This window comes from Dama dama, chromosome 16, assembly GCF_033118175.1.
Source record: "Dama dama isolate Ldn47 chromosome 16, ASM3311817v1, whole genome shotgun sequence".
Classification (NCBI taxonomy): Eukaryota; Metazoa; Chordata; class Mammalia; order Artiodactyla; family Cervidae; genus Dama; species Dama dama.
The window spans coordinates 41495663-41513606 of record NC_083696.1 but is presented as its reverse complement, the minus strand read 5'-3'; the positions used below and the strand labels follow the sequence as shown (position 1 = coordinate 41513606).

General features: G+C 43.9%; 1 protein-coding gene across 1 annotated transcript in view; it reads left to right on the top strand.

Moving 5' to 3' along the window:
* XPO7 (exportin 7) overlaps positions 1-17717 on the top strand; it is a 94592-nt gene extending 76875 nt beyond the window's left edge. The window contains exons 14-28 of the mRNA XM_061163937.1: positions 698-833; positions 1442-1515; positions 2671-2754; positions 3978-4038; positions 4434-4542; positions 5498-5604; positions 7883-7971; positions 8689-8796; positions 10471-10553; positions 10773-10987; positions 11180-11318; positions 13053-13213; positions 14331-14429; positions 14956-15083; positions 16099-17717. Of these exons, the coding sequence (XP_061019920.1) occupies positions 698-833; positions 1442-1515; positions 2671-2754; positions 3978-4038; positions 4434-4542; positions 5498-5604; positions 7883-7971; positions 8689-8796; positions 10471-10553; positions 10773-10987; positions 11180-11318; positions 13053-13213; positions 14331-14429; positions 14956-15083; positions 16099-16192 (1687 nt within the window). The 3' untranslated portion in view covers positions 16193-17717. The remainder of the gene's footprint in view (positions 1-697; positions 834-1441; positions 1516-2670; positions 2755-3977; positions 4039-4433; positions 4543-5497; positions 5605-7882; positions 7972-8688; positions 8797-10470; positions 10554-10772; positions 10988-11179; positions 11319-13052; positions 13214-14330; positions 14430-14955; positions 15084-16098) is intronic.
* Positions 17718-17944: the final 227 nt, after the last annotated feature.

Sequence of the window (17944 nt, the reverse complement as noted above, 5' to 3'; positions counted from 1 at the left end):
GTCCAATGCACTCATGATGTCACAAAATGTTCAATAGTTTGTTACCTGTTTTCACATTATCAAAATGTCAGATGACTCACTCGTAATAACATCATTCTTACTCATCCAGCATCCACTCACTTGCATTCCAATATGCTTTCTTTTGGGGGAATGGGTGCAGGTGAAAGGGATGATGTCACAGGTAGCATATCGGCTCTTGGTCCCTGGAAGTGTTTCCTGCCTGTGGGCATTGTCCTTCATGTGTCTCCTTTCCTTTTATGGCTTTATGAGAAAAAAGATTGAGAGCCACTGGCTTAGTCCTGTCTCCCTCATTTTATAGCTGTGGAACTGGGGCTACGAAAATAAAATTGCTGTACTTGAGTTCTCACAGAAGTTTCAGGGATGACCATTACCCTAGTACTAGTATTTTTTCCCACTGTTTTTAAGCAGTTATGAGTTCTGCCTCCATCTATAGAATCTCAGGGGACTGGAAGTTTTAAATATCTAATTGGTCATTCATATTCCTCGGCTGTGGTTCCTGAGGCATAGAAGGGGAGAGTTTTGTTCCCTAGTGGAGCTTAGAGCCTGCAGAGAATGCCTTTCCAATAGGATGATGGGTGAGGGGAGGGGGTGTGTGCCTGTTTTCGGGGGGAGGTTGGTTTTCTGTGGTGACCAGGATACCCTGCTGTTGAGAGAATCATTGCTTTTCCTCCTCCAGGGTGCTCCAGCTGATGAACCTAACAGACTCTCGCTTGGCTCAGGCGGGTAACGAGAAACTAGAATTGGCCATGCTGAGCTTTTTTGAACAGTTTCGTAAAATCTACATTGGGGACCAGGTGCAGAAATCCTCTAAGGTAACAGATTCTGAGTTGGCTACATTTAGTGCTCACTTCTGCTTGTGGAGTTTCTGAGTAAAAGAAATGACTGTTAACAGTTTAGTTACAGTCTTCAGTATCAGAATAATCCAAATAGTTCCTCTTGCTCTGTAGAATTTCAGGAGACTCCTCAAAGAGTAGAAGTCAGCTAGATTCTCCTCTCTGCTTTGCATTCAGTCTTCATATACTTCATGTGCTTAATAAATGACTAGTCACAACATCCATTGGTCTCCCCTAAATTGGCAGTTCTCAGTCCCTGTGTACATGAATGGATGTTCAAAACAACAGAAGGTTTTGACAGTTTTTTTTTTATCATTTTAGGGTTGAAGATAACCCTAAATACTAAATACTACTAAATACTAATACTACTAAATAACCCTAAATACTAAATACTAAACTACTAAATACTAAAGTAGTTAGTAGTGCTCAGAAACTAGCTCATCCCGTCAGTAAAGACTTCCCCATCACTGTTGTTCACATTCTTCATATGGTTTTAACCTCCTTCATGAGGACAGGATCAGTACTGGGATATGGTTTTTCTTATCTGTATTTTCTGGTTGCTTTCTCTTCCCCAAACACACCACCAGTTGTACCGCCGGCTCTCGGAGGTGCTGGGCCTGAATGACGAGACCATGGTCCTCAGCGTCTTCATAGGGAAAATGTAAGTGTCCTGGCTCGCCCTCGGCAGGAGCCCCCGCAGTCCTGTTGCGGCTGTACAGTGTGGTCTTGGCGTTGCGCCGCCAGTGCCTTGGTATTCCAGCAGTGATCGTTTGCGTCAGAAACTTGTGCATTTGAGTGTGTGGCAAGCTGTGCTTAGAGATACGGCCCGGCCCCAGAGCATTCCAGGCTTGAACAGGCGAGGATTTCATTTTGTCCGTGCAGAATCTCATCGGCAGCCTCTGGAATCTCGGGGAACCTGTCGGGGGGAGCCTGTTGTGACATTAGCAAAACAGACCTTCCTCTGCAGCCTCTCACCAGGTCACCCCCCTGCCCAGAGGCCCCAGCCGGCTTCCGTTTTCCGATGCTGATCGCCGCTGGGTGTGCCCCCAGGAGGGGAGCCCCACTCTAACTCAAATGGGCTTACTCCTCTCGAGAACCATCACACCCTTTCAGAGTCTTGAATCGCAAAAATCAAGCACTGTTATTTGAATTGTCTTCAAAGTTGGAGCTCCTGATTGGCCCTTTTTGGTTCTTTTTTTTTTTTTTTAAAGTTATGCCGCTTTGTTTACATTTCCCCCTTTTTTAGGAGCTCAATTTATCAACGCACACAGTAGTAGCCAAATAAATATATCACCCAGGGCTGTGTGCAGTGCGCCATTTTGCCTCCTTTCAACCATCCTGGACCTAAACATTCATACCCATGAGCTGGTTAATCACTTAAGATGAAAAAAAGCAAAGGGGGTCTAAAGGACTCTGCCAGCCAAGCATCCAGAAGCAAGGGCTACTAGAATTCTGCAGCTGACAGCGGATGGTGCAGGTGCAGAATTGCATACGTCTGCATGTTATCACTGCCGCAGAAATCTCTTGCCCTTGCTGCAGAAATCAGCCCTGGAGTGCCCCAGAATTCCAAGGGCCTGGGTATGGGCCAGTGTAGCTTTGGAACCAAGTAGTGAAGATTATCTGAAGGATAATTTTTCTAGTCAACCAAATGTAAGTACGGAGATTTTATACCCATTTTTTTGTGGTTGTGATGTCTGTGAATTGGTGATGCAGGTGTGTGGTGACTCGTGATGGATGATTTTCTTCTTCTCCCAACTCTCCAGAACACCAGGCATATCAAAAGTTTCGTGCTTTTTCTTTTCTTTTTGTCCTCCAGCATCACCAACCTGAAGTACTGGGGCCGTTGTGAACCTATCACCTCCAAGACACTACAGCTTCTCAATGATCTCTCCATTGGATATCCTTTTCTAAGCTGGCTTCTGGGCAAAACAGGGACCATGGTGTTACACAGTCTGAGACATTAGGGCCTCTTTCATTTCTACTTTAATTTAGCTTTATGTATACCTAAGTATGGGCTTCCCAGGTGGTACTAGTGGTAAAGAACCCACCTACTGATAGAGGAGACGCAAGAGATGCAGGTTTGATCCCTGGGTTGGAAAGATCCCCTGGAGGAGGGCATGGCAATCCACTCCAGTATTCTTGCCTGGAGAATCCCATGAACAGAGAAGCCTGGCAGACTACAGTGTATAGGGTTGCAAAGAGTAACTGAAGCAACTTAGCACACACACATACTTAAGTATTTTCCATTCTCCTCAGAACCAAAGGCAATACCCACATACAATCCAGGCTAATTCCAGACCTTAAAAATGAGCCAGCCGACAAACTAATCGTCTCTTGTTGTTAAGTTGCTTGGTTGTGTCATACTCTTTCGTGACCTCATGGACTGTAGCCCACCAGGGTCTTCTGAAATAGTCTCCCAAAGATTTATTCTTGGCTATCTCTAAGATCTAGAAATCCCCAACAGATCTTTCTGATAGGTACACACTCTTTGAAGCCAAGGTTTTAGCATAGGTGGCAGTAAAGTCCATCTGGATTTTTCTATCAGCTTATAGGTAGAAGTAGCCTGATCATAAACTTTGCAATAAAAGTAGTGGCTACACACCCTCTTGACTTGGATTCAGTGTGCTGTGAAGGTTGAATTGCTCCAAAACAGCTTATCACACGTCTACAAGAGAAGTAAACCCTAAAAAAAATTATTTGGGTGTCTTTTTTTCATACAGAGCTAGTCTCATTCTAAATGCATAGGAGAGGTTTATTCACACCTACAGTGGGCGCCATACACAGGCTTTAGGGCTTAATTCTCTTTCAGAAGCCCCATTGAGAAAAGCTACTCTAGGATATCATGATTCTTGAGGGAAACTGCTGGGTTTTAGCTGTTTTCTTACACATAGACTTTGAGATGGGTATTTTTCTCATCTATCAGTTAAAATGCTGTTTAGAAGAGAATACCTTTTCCCCCCATTTGGCAGTGTCATATTCAAATGGTTAAGACAAATAGGCTGTCCAGGCATGGGATTCATAGTCAAGGAAGGAACTGCTCTCACCTAGAAAGTGCCCATTGTGCAGCAGAGATTCTTACTTTGCATCACCCTTTCCTTGACCCTCTTCCTTTGTCCTTACATACAGTAGTGTAAGGAAGCTAGTGAAGCTGAGCGCGGTACAGTTCATGCTGAACAATCACACGGTGAGTGGTCGAGCCCCTTCCCTGGTCCTGCCCTCCAGCCCCCTCCCCGCCCACGAGCTCTCCGCAGCGGACCTGTTCACACTGAGCTCCTTGGCGCTCAGTCCCCCCCACACGCCTTCACACTGCCAGATGACGCTTACTGTCATCAGAGCTGCTGTTTGGGATCTAGATAGTCTGAGTTATGGTGAAGTCACCGACTGTTACTCTTACTAAAATAACTTAGTTGTAAATAACAATAACAGTTTAAATTTTTTTTTAATACTCCTCATTTACCATTAAGGAATGATAATATGGCCATTAGCTTGAAAGGGCTCAGTAATTCTAAAATGACTGGCTTGCATTCTGCCTCTAATCCTGTGTTTTTATCTTCGTAACTTGTTTCCTTTTTTCAATAGAGCGAGCACTTTTCATTTTTGGGTATTAACAATCAGTCCAACCTGACAGACATGCGGTGTCGAACTACCTTCTACACAGCACTTGGGCGTCTCCTCATGGTGGATTTAGGTACTGCAATAAATCCTAGTGGCTAGTGAAGGAATTTGGCATTGTTCTCAATTTTTACGCGAGGATAGAAAACTAAATGTTGGGAGAAGTCTTTTCTGTTGTTTCAAAAATATCTGAAGTTACAGTTTGATTTCACCAAGAACAGATCGTGCTATCATGATCCTTGTAACTGGAAGAGATTTACAGTATGTGTCTGAAGTTTTCATCTGATAGGTTTTAAAATTCTATTTATAATTCTCATCTGTACGATACGGGAATTGAGAGTTGAGATTCCTAAGTGCATCTCATTGGCCAGGTAACCCCTCCTGCCACATCGAGGTGCAGCCACCTGAGACGGCCAGCGTCCTCAGCACCCACTTCCCTGGCATGGACGAACCAGGCGACCTTATGTGTCCTTCTCGCTCTGGTTGTGGCATTAGCAGTTTGGGCTCAACTTACAACCTGAAGCTTAATAGTATCATAATTTTTAGCTATTTAGGTTTAATCCTGCTAAACTTACAAGGTAAAACCTTCTCTGCTTATGAAGGATTACTTAAAAAGGGGAGGGGGGTAATAAGAAACTCCTCCACGTGCGCCTAATTCAGGTTCAGGTCTCATCTAGTTCTCATACACCAGACTCGGTCATTTCTCGACTGACTGTAGTTCTCATTTAAGGAAAAATAAGTAACGTAGTACCTTGTACACATCAGAATCTTTGATACTGAACCTCAGGATTGAAAAAATGGGGGCATTCCTGGGTTAGATGATTTCTGCTGTGATGATTTTTCTAGTTTAAAAAAGTATCTCTGTACATAATTTTATTCTGAAATTACTACTAGTACCTACTGGGATAATCAAGAGACTGCTCTGAATTATCCCTGGGTCTGTTCTTCTTTTACACCAACTTACTTTTCACGTATACCACAGCCTTGCACGTTTTGTATTGGGGTCACAGCCCGGGTTATTTTCCTTACAGGAGAGGATGAAGACCAATATGAGCAGTTCATGCTGCCGCTCACAGCAGCGTTTGAAGCTGTGGCCCAGATGTTTAGCACTAATAGTTTCAACGAACAAGAGGCAAAGGTGAGTCCTTCACCCATTGATCTGCTTCTGGCTGAGGGCTAGCCCCTGAGAGAGACTGGATTAGATAGCACTGCAGAAAATAATGTTTTATCTATAGATTTTCTACTGATACAGCTTTTTATTCAGTCTCTTGGATTCCTGAGATTTTTAAATAGAAGAACCAACATAAGTTTATAAACTGTTTATGTTAAAGTGTTTTATGTTCTTAAACAGTTCTTAGGATTTTTTATCTTTACGTTTTCACATGTATTGGCATAATGTAAATATGTTTTCTCATTGCCTTTTAATCTCTGAAGTATATTTGGTCATGTCTCCTTTTCATTTTCAATACTGCTTATTAGTGCTTTCTTTGGTTTTTCTAGATTGTCTTATGAGAGGTTTGTCAGTTTATTAGTTTGCCTCACGGCACACAAAAGAATTCTTTTTTCTTTTTCTTTGTTTTATTTCTGTTTTATCTGTGTTTTCTATTTCCTTCATATCTGCTTAATCTTTATCTTCATACCTTTTACTTGAATCTATGCAGTGGTTGCCACTTCACTTTTCAAGCTCTTCTTTCCTAATACAGTCATTTAAAACTATAAATGTCTCTCTAGGTGTATTATTTCATAAGTGTTGGGTTTTTTTTTTTAATTAGTGCTAAAAAAAAAACACATAAAACGTACCATCTCAGCCATTTTTAAGTGGTTTAGTAGCACTAAGTTTTCACATTGTTTTGAAACAGATTTCTGGAATCTACAAGCTATGATATATAGCATCTTTCATTATCATTCAGCTTTTTGCATTTTATTTCCATTAAGATTTCGTCTTTGACCCATGAGTCATTTAGAAGGGTTTGTGAATTTCCATATAAATGGAATTTTAAAGTTACCTTCAGTTATTGATTTCTAGCTGTCAGAATAGTTTTTTTTTTTTTTTTTTTTTTTTTTTGCTTTCCTCCTCTTTTTGTTTCTTGAACACCTGCTCTCTTTACCTATAGATCTCTGTACCAAAACCAGAAACAGTGGACTATTAATATTTGTAGGACTTTTCTGTAGTGTTGATGACACTAATATTGAATTTTAGAGCCACCAAATAGCCCAGAGGTATTGCCCCCTAAAATGCCATACTTCACCTGACATTATAAAATTCTCCCTTTTCATCTCTAGATAGCCTCTTGGTGTTCTCTCTCCAAATTAACAAGGAAGTCAGAGAGCAACACCAGTTACCAAACTCCTCTTTACTCTGGTGTACTGGGGTCTGAGATGGGCACTGCTATCAAGGATAACTGAGGGATAGCAGCCCTTTCCCCATCACATTAGTTGTGTACAAAATAAGTGAAATTAATGAAAGAACCACCTTGGCCATGAACTACAACCATCACTATATCTTTGTCATGTCTCATATAACAAGCCCATGTCTTAGACTTAAAGTTGAGTTTATGGTATCAGTTTAGGAATAGAGCTGTAAGCAGACCATTAGCAAAAATGCAGACATTTTTTACAAATGAGTCAGGTACCCAGTGTGCCTGCTGGTGGCTGTTAGCTTTTGGAAAGTGGTTTCATTGCTCTTCAGGGCCCACTAGTCAATATTCTGTTGAGAAAGAGAGCTTTGAATTTGGAATCTTGGTGTCCTAACCCTGGCCCTCTTGCTGCCTACTGGCAGGACTATGGACAAATTATTGACCTCATTGGGTCACAGGCTTTTATTCTTTAAAAGCATAGTATTAGTACTTTATAGGTCCAAGTTCCGATACATCAGTCTTCTTTCTAGATAGCCCAACCAAAAGGCAAATAGTATTGCAGACTTCTGTCTTGCTCCTGGCGGGGTCTGCATTTGCATTCCTGTGGCACTGACGCCTTTGTAACTAGATGTGGTGCCAGACCTTTAGGGATGTGACTCTTCTCCGTCTTCTTGTATGTGCCTTTTTGCCTTTTTCTCTCCCACCTCTTCTTGAATAAGCTTTCTTTTACATACAGTTTATTGCATCAATGTCTTAAAATCTTCCAATTTTAGTATATGTGCTGCCGAAGCGAGCACATAATGTCTTAAAATCTTATCAGCCTCTGTGTTTGCTATGATGGGCCAGGAAACCATCCCGTTCTCTGGATATAAAAAGCATCCAAGACTAGTTTTCCATTAGAAGAGATTGCACTTCTCTCTCTTGTACGGGAGAGATCGAGTCAGAATACTTGGGAAGGAGTATTTGTTGAATGATGGGAGGAGGAAGATGAAATTCCCATCGGGTGGTGATAGGTTTGGTGTTTCTTCTGTCTTAACATATTTCTGCCTTCTGCCACAGCGAACTCTAGTTGGCCTCGTAAGAGACCTGAGAGGGATAGCTTTTGCCTTCAATGCCAAGACCAGCTTCATGATGCTGTTTGAATGGATGTATCCTAACTCAAGCTAGGAGTGCACCTCCGCAAGCTTTACCTGGAGGGTGAAGGGGTGATGGAGTCATTGGGGAAGGTGGGAGGAAGGAATTGCAAGGCTGAGAAGATGAAGAGTTACCCAAAAGGCAGCCATATCTTTCGAGTTCTCATTCCTCAGTGATCCAATGACACGAAGCTGCCTGGTCATTGAGATTGAGAAGTGAGTGAGGTGGGGCTCCTCAGTTTCTATTTGGGGTCCCAGTTATAAATCCCTTTGGAATTATTGCATGTGAATTTTGCTACACTTAGAAAAGAGATTTTTCAATCTACTGATAAATAAGACAGCTGTCCTAGGAGTTAGAAAGGCAAACCTTACTAACTTCATAACCTGTAACAAATCATTTGACATCTAAGTCCCTCTGTTTCCTCAAACAGTTATGTACAGTTATGCTTCCCTGTCACCTCACAGAAGTGGTAAGAGGACAAATAACCAGATGAAATGCATTGTGCTTCTCAGAAGAAAGGCATTATGTAAGTTAAAGTGTGTCTTTAGATGCCCGTTACGAGGTAAAGGACACACAGTCACTCTAGAACCTTCTGTTTAGAAAGACTCTAAGATTAGCAAGCAGGAGACAGGAAATCAGAGAACTGTAATTTGGCAGTTTGTGCCTGACCAGTGCTGAGAAATTCTGTACCTTTCTGGATTCAGAATTCTTCCTTAGCTTTTCATTTACAGCTACCCCTCCTACATGCCCATCCTGCAGCGGGCCATTGAGCTGTGGTACCATGACCCAGCCTGTACTACACCTGTGCTCAAGCTGATGGCTGAACTGGTCCACAACAGGTAAGCAGGGCCCCACTGCCCTTCATCTGAGCAGACCCTACGATGATTTGTTTTATCTAGTGTTTTCAGCAGATTGTAGAGGGTACTAAGATTCACTGCTGTCAAACTTTGAAAACTTCTGAAAGACTGTGCTCTGATTTTGTTTGTTTGAAAGAAGGATGTCCCCACCCACACAAGGCCATAGCTGCTTGCAGGAAGTAAGTCACTTTTTAAAAAGTGTCTCAAATACCCACTCTTAAGTGAATCTGATGACCAAGAGTCTCATTTATAAATTTTTTTTTATTAATTTATTTTTAATCAAGGATAATTACAACAGGGATCAGCCATAAGTATACATATGTCCCATTATGTATTCATTGTTAGGCAGAAGACAGCTGAATCAGTAAAGGTTATCTTAAATTAAGAAAGATTTCCAAAATACTACATTTTAGATTTGCCCAGCAGTTTAAGGGCGTAAAGAAAAGACAGCTTCAGCACCTTGACTTCACTAGAACTTCAGCTCTGTATCTGCCTTGCATCTGTACCAGCACAGCTGAGAGAATTGGTCATTTTTACAACTATCTTAGTGAAGAAGTAGGTGATAGTCACAGAGGCTGGAGCCACCTGTGAGGCTTATAGTTAAGACTTGTTTATAAAATAAACATTTAAGAACTTCTGCTCTTTGCCACTTAGGCACTTTGATATTGATTGTGTCAGACAAAACCTCTGCCCACATTCTGGAGGGACGATAGGCAGTAAAAGAAATGTGGAAGATCATTTGAAAAAAGTAAGATAATAAAACAAGGGAGTTGAAGAAGAGAAGGATTCTCAGAGACAATAATACAGATGACCAGAAGCACTCTGGTGTTCCCTGCAAGGAGAGGGAAAGAGCAGTCAAAACGGGGAAAACAACTGCAGTGGTCCTAAGACAGAAGGAGCTTGCTGGGACTTGAGACAGCAGAACACTGCTGGCTGAAGCCTCGGGAAGGAGGGGGACCCTGGTGGGCGACCGGTCGGACACATCATGCGGCAGCTCAGGACAGCAGTGGTGAGGCGTGGTGTGTACTCTCAGTGTGTGGGAGGCTGCTGGAGCATGTTAAGCGGGGATTAAAATGATCTCCTTGACATTATTTAAAGGTGTCCTTGTAGCTTCACGTGGAGAATGAGACCCCAGGGGCAGGAGTGGAAGCAGAAGGACCTGCCAGCTGGCGGGCGGGTTCAGGACATGTTGGGCGTCTGGGTGGATTCTCTGTGGGGAGGGGAGAGAAGAATCAAGAGGACTCGTGTTGGTCTGAGGCCCTACCGGCCATCAGGTCACCGACCTCGTTAAGCAGCAGAGGAGAACTCCGGCCCAGGGGACGGTCAGGAATGCAGAGCTCCGGCTGCTGACGCTGTTTGCCCTCCCGGCTTGACTCCCCAGGTAGCGCTCTCAGTCCCATCAAAAAATAATTTTATTTCTGGCTTCATTTTCTTTCTTTTAAATGTTTTCAGTTGAAGCAGCAAAACTTGAATGTATCATGTTTTTTTTCAAGATACAAGCTACATCACTGGTTATCTTGGATTAACTTGCTTATTTCACATTAGGAAAGGTGGTCTGTGTCTTCACGAAAAAAGTTTCACCTAAGGTACTCAGGCAAGAGTGAGTCTTCCAGCAACATACCTCTGACTTTTATCTCCTGTGTGTTATCCTCTCAGATCCCAGCGACTCCAGTTTGATGTCTCATCCCCCAATGGCATCTTACTCTTCAGAGAAACCAGCAAGATGATAACAATGTATGGTAAGCAGTTAGGAGGAGCAGAGCCCTGGAATTGACTTCTAGCCCAGTCACCACACTCCGCAGTGTGGGTCTCAGGCCAGCGCTGCCAAGGCGTGCTGTGTTGCTCACACACTTGTTAGAGCGCCGCCCGGTGCCAAGGGGTTTTGGACTAAGAGGGTTGAGCTGGTGTGTGGCCTGTGAGCTACCACGTGATTGAGTAAATATATCTCGTCTACTCAGGCAATCGCATCCTGACACTAGGAGAGGTCCCAAAGGATCAGGTCTACGCACTGAAGCTCAAAGGCATCTCCATCTGTTTCTCCATGCTGAAGGCTGCTCTCAGCGGGAGCTATGTCAATTTTGGAGTCTTCCGTCTCTATGGGGATGACGCCCTGGACAATGCTCTGCAGACCTTCATCAAGCTGCTCCTGTCGATCCCCCACAGTGACCTCCTGGTGAGCCCTGGGCTTCATTGCTGACAGAATCTGAGGCCATGATTGAATGTTTCTCTAAAGAACTAGAAGCTAGCTCCACTGGGCCCTTCTGTCTCCCCATCTGAAGGGCACTAGGCTGTTTATTTCTGACCGTGCTCACATGTGCTGAGGTACACATTGCCTCCGCTGACTCTAACCCTGCTTCTCCTACAGGATTACCCCAAGCTCAGCCAGTCTTACTACTCACTACTGGAAGTCCTCACCCAGGACCACATGAACTTTATTGCAAGCCTGGAGCCTCATGTCATCATGTATATTCTCTCTTCCATTTCTGAAGGACTTACTGCACTCGGTAAGCACCTGGGCGGGTGAGTGGGCTGGTCGATTTACCACCTCACTAAGCAGAAGGGAGAACCTTGCCCCAACTGGATTATTGCTTTGGGGAGTTGACCCTCACACCAGAGTATATAACTCTTGGGAACATTCTCCTCCAGCACATACTTACTGATGCCCTCCTACAGACTAGGCACTAAGGACCTAGTAATTAGTCCCTGTCCCTTGGGAGCTTTTCATCTGGTAGATGAAACAGACACGTAAACAGACGGCTGCCGGTTCCCGCCCTTACCTGGGTACACACAGCGGTGGGGTGAGTACAGAGCACTGTGGGAGCACCCCAGAAGAATACCCGAACTCCTGGCCTTGAGGAGGGCGTCCTGCAAGGCACTGAGTGGGCGTCATCAGATGAATTGGGGAAGAAGCCTCTGGGCAGCAGGAACAGCAAGTACTAGCCCCCAGAGGCAAGGAAGAACCAGGAACTCCAGATGGCGAGAGAGGAGTGAGGCGAAGCTGAAGGAAGCGAGGAGGCAGGCAGCTCTGGAGGTCACGGAGGCCGCCCTTCAGCTGCGTCAGGGTGCTTGGATCCTAGCCTTAGGGCAGTGGAAGCAGTGGGGTGTTTTACCTAGCGTGCTCCGTAAGCCTTTTCATCCTCCTCCACCTGGCTCTGGTCAACCATTTTGTTACCACGCTGCCTGCCAGCCAGCCGTCTTAGTCGGTGTGTATGCGTGCAGAGAATAAAATACGTTTTTATACTAAGCTGAGCAAAACATAAATAGGATGGATAAGTCAACTGAAAAATGATCATAATTTGTTGCAAATGCACAGAGAATGACTTTTGAATTGTCTGCCATGGTGAGTTAGCCACACCTCTGGGCCACTTCCTTGATACGCACTTACCTCCAACAGGATGCATAACCGTATCTAGAACCATCCAGCCAGGTATCAGATCCTGCCTTGGAAGGCTGTTTTTTAGCTTCTTGCAAACAGAGGGACCTTGGCATGCACAGAAGCAGCGTGGCTTACTCGTTCAGGCCTGTGGTCCGAGCCTCACAAATCAGTGCTGTCTGCAGGCCATAGTGCAACGCAATGTCCCGTTTATAAAACGCACAGACACCTGCAGCTTTACACCACACACTTCCCCAGAGATGCCAGAGAGAAAAGAAGGTTTCAGCACCCCAGTCTTAACACTGTAGTGTTGATAGGCTGTACTAAGCTGGGTTCAGTGACATCACCCAGGTAACTTGGAGCACAGGCTCACGTCACGTGCTTGGATTCTAATCATTGCTTTTCCAGTTACTTGCAGTTACTAGACCTTGAGGCAAGTCATAGAACCTCTACACACTTCTCTTTACTCATTGGTAAAATGGAACACCTACCTCCTGGCGTTCTCAAGAGGATAAAACATTAGCACAGTATCTGACACAATAAAAGCACTTGCTCTTTTGTAAGCTGTCTGTCACTTTTTATGAAGACGTCAGTCCACATCCTATGAAGTCACTACTTTCAGTAGTGTTTGTTATTAGCTATTACGATGAGCCCATTTTCAGATTTGGCATTAAACCCTGCTGTAAGATGAGGGTGAGAGGTTAACAGACAGCATCCCACGCGGTAGTCTTGCCTACGCTGGCCACGTCCCCAGTCCAGCTCGCTGCCTCTGAGGGGTCTCAGCTTGGCGTCTCACATTCACCTACATCGCCGGTGGCAGCTCAATACCCCTGCTCTGTTCCATCCCTGCCCTGGTTTCTTCCAGACACCATGGTATGCACAGGTTGCTGCTCCTGCCTGGACCACATCGTGACATACCTCTTCAAGCAGCTTTCACGTAGCACCAAGAAGAGGACGACGCCCCTGACCCAGGAGAGCGACCGCTTCCTGCATATCATGCAGCAGCATCCAGAGATGATCCAGCAGGTGAGGAGTGTGAGGGGCAGGAGGCGGCATGGGGGAGAGAACCTCTCCGAGAGGGGCAGGCCCAGCAAGATAATGAACTTGACCAACCTTTCACCTGGTTAATGCTGCCAAGGAGAATTTTATGCGTTAAAATGGCAGCAGATCTTTGAGTTTGCTGAGGAGTCACTGAATGTGGAGATAAAAAGTCTGAAACAATCCGGTTTTGAGTTTTTCTTCTGAGTGTCACACCAGCCCTGATGCCTTGGGCCCGTCCCGTGAGCACGCTCCTCCTTCCATGGCAGTGGCTTTGCTCATCCATCACTATAAATGGAGGGTGGGTTAGGGTATCCAGCTGTAAAACTTGTACTGCCACTTGCAAAATAGAAATAAGAGTGTAGGACAGGGAATTCCCTGGCAGTCCAGTGGTTAGAACTCCAAACATTCACTGCCGAGGACGTGGGTTTGATCCCTAGTTGGGGAACTAAGATCCCTGCTAGCCACACTGCAGCCAAAAAACTTGCATGTTCTACCTTTCAAATAAAGCTCTCAGTTTAACAAAAAGAAAAAAGAGTGCATGACAAAAGGAGATAACTGACCACACATGAAGATCAAACCATATGCCTACCATTATTTAATTTGTATGCAAAATCTTTTAAAAAATAAGATTTGCAGAAATACACCAGATAAAAATAGATAACGAAAAAGAATCAATGGAATAATTTAGATTTTTAGCCAATAATATTTTAACCAACCTCATATGTATCTACGTTTTTCTCTAAGTAGTAGTAAACATCCCAAAAATGTTATAAATCTCTCTCTTCTGAGAAAAGATCCTGAGAGCTTTAGTGCAGGGTGATTTTGCCTATTATAATCATTTACTTGACTGATCCCATTACCCACAAAAATCAGGGTTAACTGGAAAGGTCCATTTTTAAATGAATTATCAAACCAATTTAAAGACCAGGAAAGGGAATATCTTGTAACTCACCTTATAATAGATTTAAATGAAGTTTCATGAACTATTTGGTTTCCTCTCAACAGAAAAGGCTTTCAGCCTAGTAAGCTCCTCTGTCTGGGATCTGTAGCTCTGTTTGGGCAGCCACACACCAGGTCACTGCCTCCGCTTCTCCATTTCCAGATGCTGTCAACGGTGCTGAATATCATCATCTTCGAAGACTGTAGGAACCAGTGGTCTATGTCCCGACCCCTACTCGGCTTGATACTACTTAATGAAAAGGTAGGAGAACCAGCTCCCTGGTGTCCAGGGCGCTGGGGGAAAGACAGACACGCCCGCAGTGGTGAGAGAGAGAACTCGGCCCATCTTTTGAGCATGTCCTACTCATGCTCTGAACAGAACACAGTCACTAAAACGTTACAAGTTAGCACCTGGAGCAGTTCAGACAGAAGGGGAAGGATGAGGAAGTGTGACAAGGAGAGAAGCCGCTGGAGATGAGAGCACCTGAGGCCTACATTCTAGTTCCAGTTCTGCTGTAAACAGACATAAATAAGTCTAGAGATTCTTATAAAAGAAGAATCTTAAAAAAAAAGAAGAAGAATCTGTATCAGGTGACCCTCATAGCATTTATCGCTTTAAAATTATAGATTTTTAAGTAAGATAATGATATCCTACAAGTGCTTGCTTAAACTTTAAAAAAGTATCCAATTTTGTTTCTTCTAGAACACTCCTGTTCCTCAGGTGATGAGGGGCTAGTCAACCTTTCTGCCTCTTCTCTCCTTACCTTCTCTCTCTCTCTGCCCTGCAGTATTTTTCTGACCTAAGGAACAGTATCGTGAACAGCCAGCCACCAGAGAAGCAGCAGGCTATGCATCTGTGCTTTGAAAACTTGATGGAAGGCATCGAGCGAAACCTTCTAACGAAAAACAGAGACAGGTGAGTGTCGAAGGCTCTGCCAAGAAATCCTGGGCAACTGTTAGTTTTCAGATCATTGAAACGTAGGAGACTCCTTCAAAGTCTTCTAGATGCTGTCTAAAAAGAAGTGCTGCCCAATAGAAAAGCAAGCCACGAAATAATTTTAAATTTTCTAGTTGCTGTAAAAAGAAACAATGTTCAATATATTTTATTTATTTAACCCATGTGTCTAAAATAATATGTCAATGTGTAATCAGTATTTTTAAACTGAGAATTTTAACATTGTTTTTATTGTGCTAAGTCTTCAAGATCTTGCGTATTTTACAATCAACAGAAAATCTCAATTCAGATGCTAAATTTTCATCGGAAATACTTAATTTGTATTTAGACTTCCTAAGAGTTACAGTTGACAAAGTAGACTCTCATACTTTAGTTGTTCCAGACATACTTAGTTGTTCAATAACTGAACTTATGTCAGGTTTTCCTAAATTGATTTTTAAAATTTTCTTTCATTTTAATTAATTAAAAATACAGCTTTTAACTTCAAGGTAATTGAGGTACAGTTGGGGAACTGCATTTTAAATGTCTTTTCACTGCGCTCAGTTCCTCCGTTGCTCTGAGCACTCAGGTGCTGTAGAGCCGCCTGTACTAACGGCTGCCATACTGGCCAGCACCGGTCTCTTGGCGTTAAGACCTGAGACAGCCTCATTCTCATCCAGCCCTCACCTCGGGAGGGTTACTTCCCATCTGACAAAGATGAGACTGAGATTCCTTTTGTGCTGCCATGAGCCCGAAATGATCCTCAGAGCCCTGGATTTAACCAGATCTTGAGCCTGCCTTGAAGGTGTCAGGGAGAAAGGGGTGCAAAACTAGCCCAACTTCTCCTTCGTCTTAGGACTGAACCTAATTAACTGACCTTAGAACCCATTGCTTCAAACATTCTGCCTCTCAGTAGCCACTTGCTTGCTAGAAACTTTTTCGGCAAAGACCTTTCCCTTCCACTCTGCTCCCCCAACCTACATGCTCCTCTCTGTAGGTTCACCCAGAACCTGTCGGCATTCCGTCGAGAAGTCAACGACTCGATGAAGAATTCCACGTATGGAGTGAATAGCAATGATATGATGAGCTGACACCTCCTTGGACTCTACCTGTACAGAGCAGTGTCCCTTTGGTCTGACCCAGGGGGCGAACAATTACAATGGAGAGGGCCTGGCTGATCCTGGCCCCCTCCTCCAGGGGTATGGGGAAAATGGCAAAGGTCAACTAGCTTCTTCCCCAGGGAATAGGGGTGTGCGTGCACTCACTCGGGGGCAGGGCGCTGCTGGTTCCTGGGGGCTTGGGTGGGAAGGGTGGTGGGAGGAGATACGGAGACAGAGGCACAAATGTGTGAGTCTCCAGCCCCCCTCCTGGGACCACCCGCGGGGAAAGAACCCCCAGTGTCCTGCCACAACCTGCCTTGTATAAACATGTACATTTTTTCATAACATTTTGAACAAGGTTTATATTGACTCAAGTTTAAAAACAAAGTGTGACTGAAAAATTTTTACAGAGTCTAGTGCACCAATGCTGATGTGAGGGGTTGTGTATGCGAGTGAGGAAAAAATGTGTATTCTGGTGGCCTGAAGCTTTACTGGACAAGGATGTGTGAACGTGCAGAGATATATTTAGTGACACAGTGTAGAGAGGCAAAAAGAAAAAAAAAAAGTAAAAATTCCAAATGTATATTTTTTCTTATTGCCCTTCCCTTGCCCCCCCGAATTATCACTTCCTGTTACTGTATTACCCTTGTTATTAGGAACTCTAAGCCATGCGGAGCACCACCCCTCCTCCCCCGTCAGCCTAGATGCCGCCCTCGGTTCCTTGGCCTCTTGCAGTGACCGACAACTCCAGCTAAAAGTGTTTGGCGTTCTTAGCTTCATCCTCTTTCCCACTTTGCCGATCCCCCATCCTCAGACATATGCCTCTTGCTTTTAAAAGTCAGATGTAACTCTATAATTTAGGGTTCTTGGTCTCTGTTCAAAGTGGAGACCAGAGAAAAGGAGTTGAGCCAGTGGCTCTCCTGTCGAGCAATTTGGATGAGTCCACCAGAGGCCCAGTCATGTGTGGCCAATAACTTTTAGTCTTCCCCAGCCCTCGAGGCAGTGTGTGTGGATGTGTGCGTGTGGATATTTATATATGTACCCTGCACTCGTGAATGTATGAACTGGAGGAAGTTACTACAGTGGAGGGGTTCTTAATAACAAGGTCTGCCTAGCATGAAGTATTTAACATTCTCCCACCCCTTTAAAAATATACATTTTTATAAAATGAAAACCATAATAAATGTTTTGAATATTAAAAAAAATTAACCTACAGAGGAAAATTAACGGAGAAAGCTATTTGCCTTGTACTTTTTCCACAACTGTTGCTGCTAGTTGTACGCATCTCTAGTTCAGCTCTCGCCCATGGGACACTCATCAATTAGGTTTTGTTTTTATTTTTCTCCTCTACCCCCAGAAACAAGCCTGTTTATTTTTTTTTTTTTTTCCTTCTCCTCTGGCGACTGTGTGGTGAATCCTTTCTTGCGTGATCAGGTTGCGGATAGACTTGTAAGGGTGTTTGCTGCATACAGTGTAAGCATTGTGACCGCCAATAAACTTCAATGGTTTCTACTGACCTGGTTTCAGCAATCAAGTCTAGTGTGTTGGCAGGGACATGTCTCATTCTGAACACATGAAACATGCATTCCTGAAAGCCAGTGGGTGACAAGGGACCCCTCAACTCTGAAATTAGCTTGTTTCTCATTGGATGAAGTCTGATTCCATATCTTTTTAAAAGCAGGACTCCTTTAGTCCATATATTCTCTATATAGCAAATATGCTGGGTCCACAGCTGTAACAAGT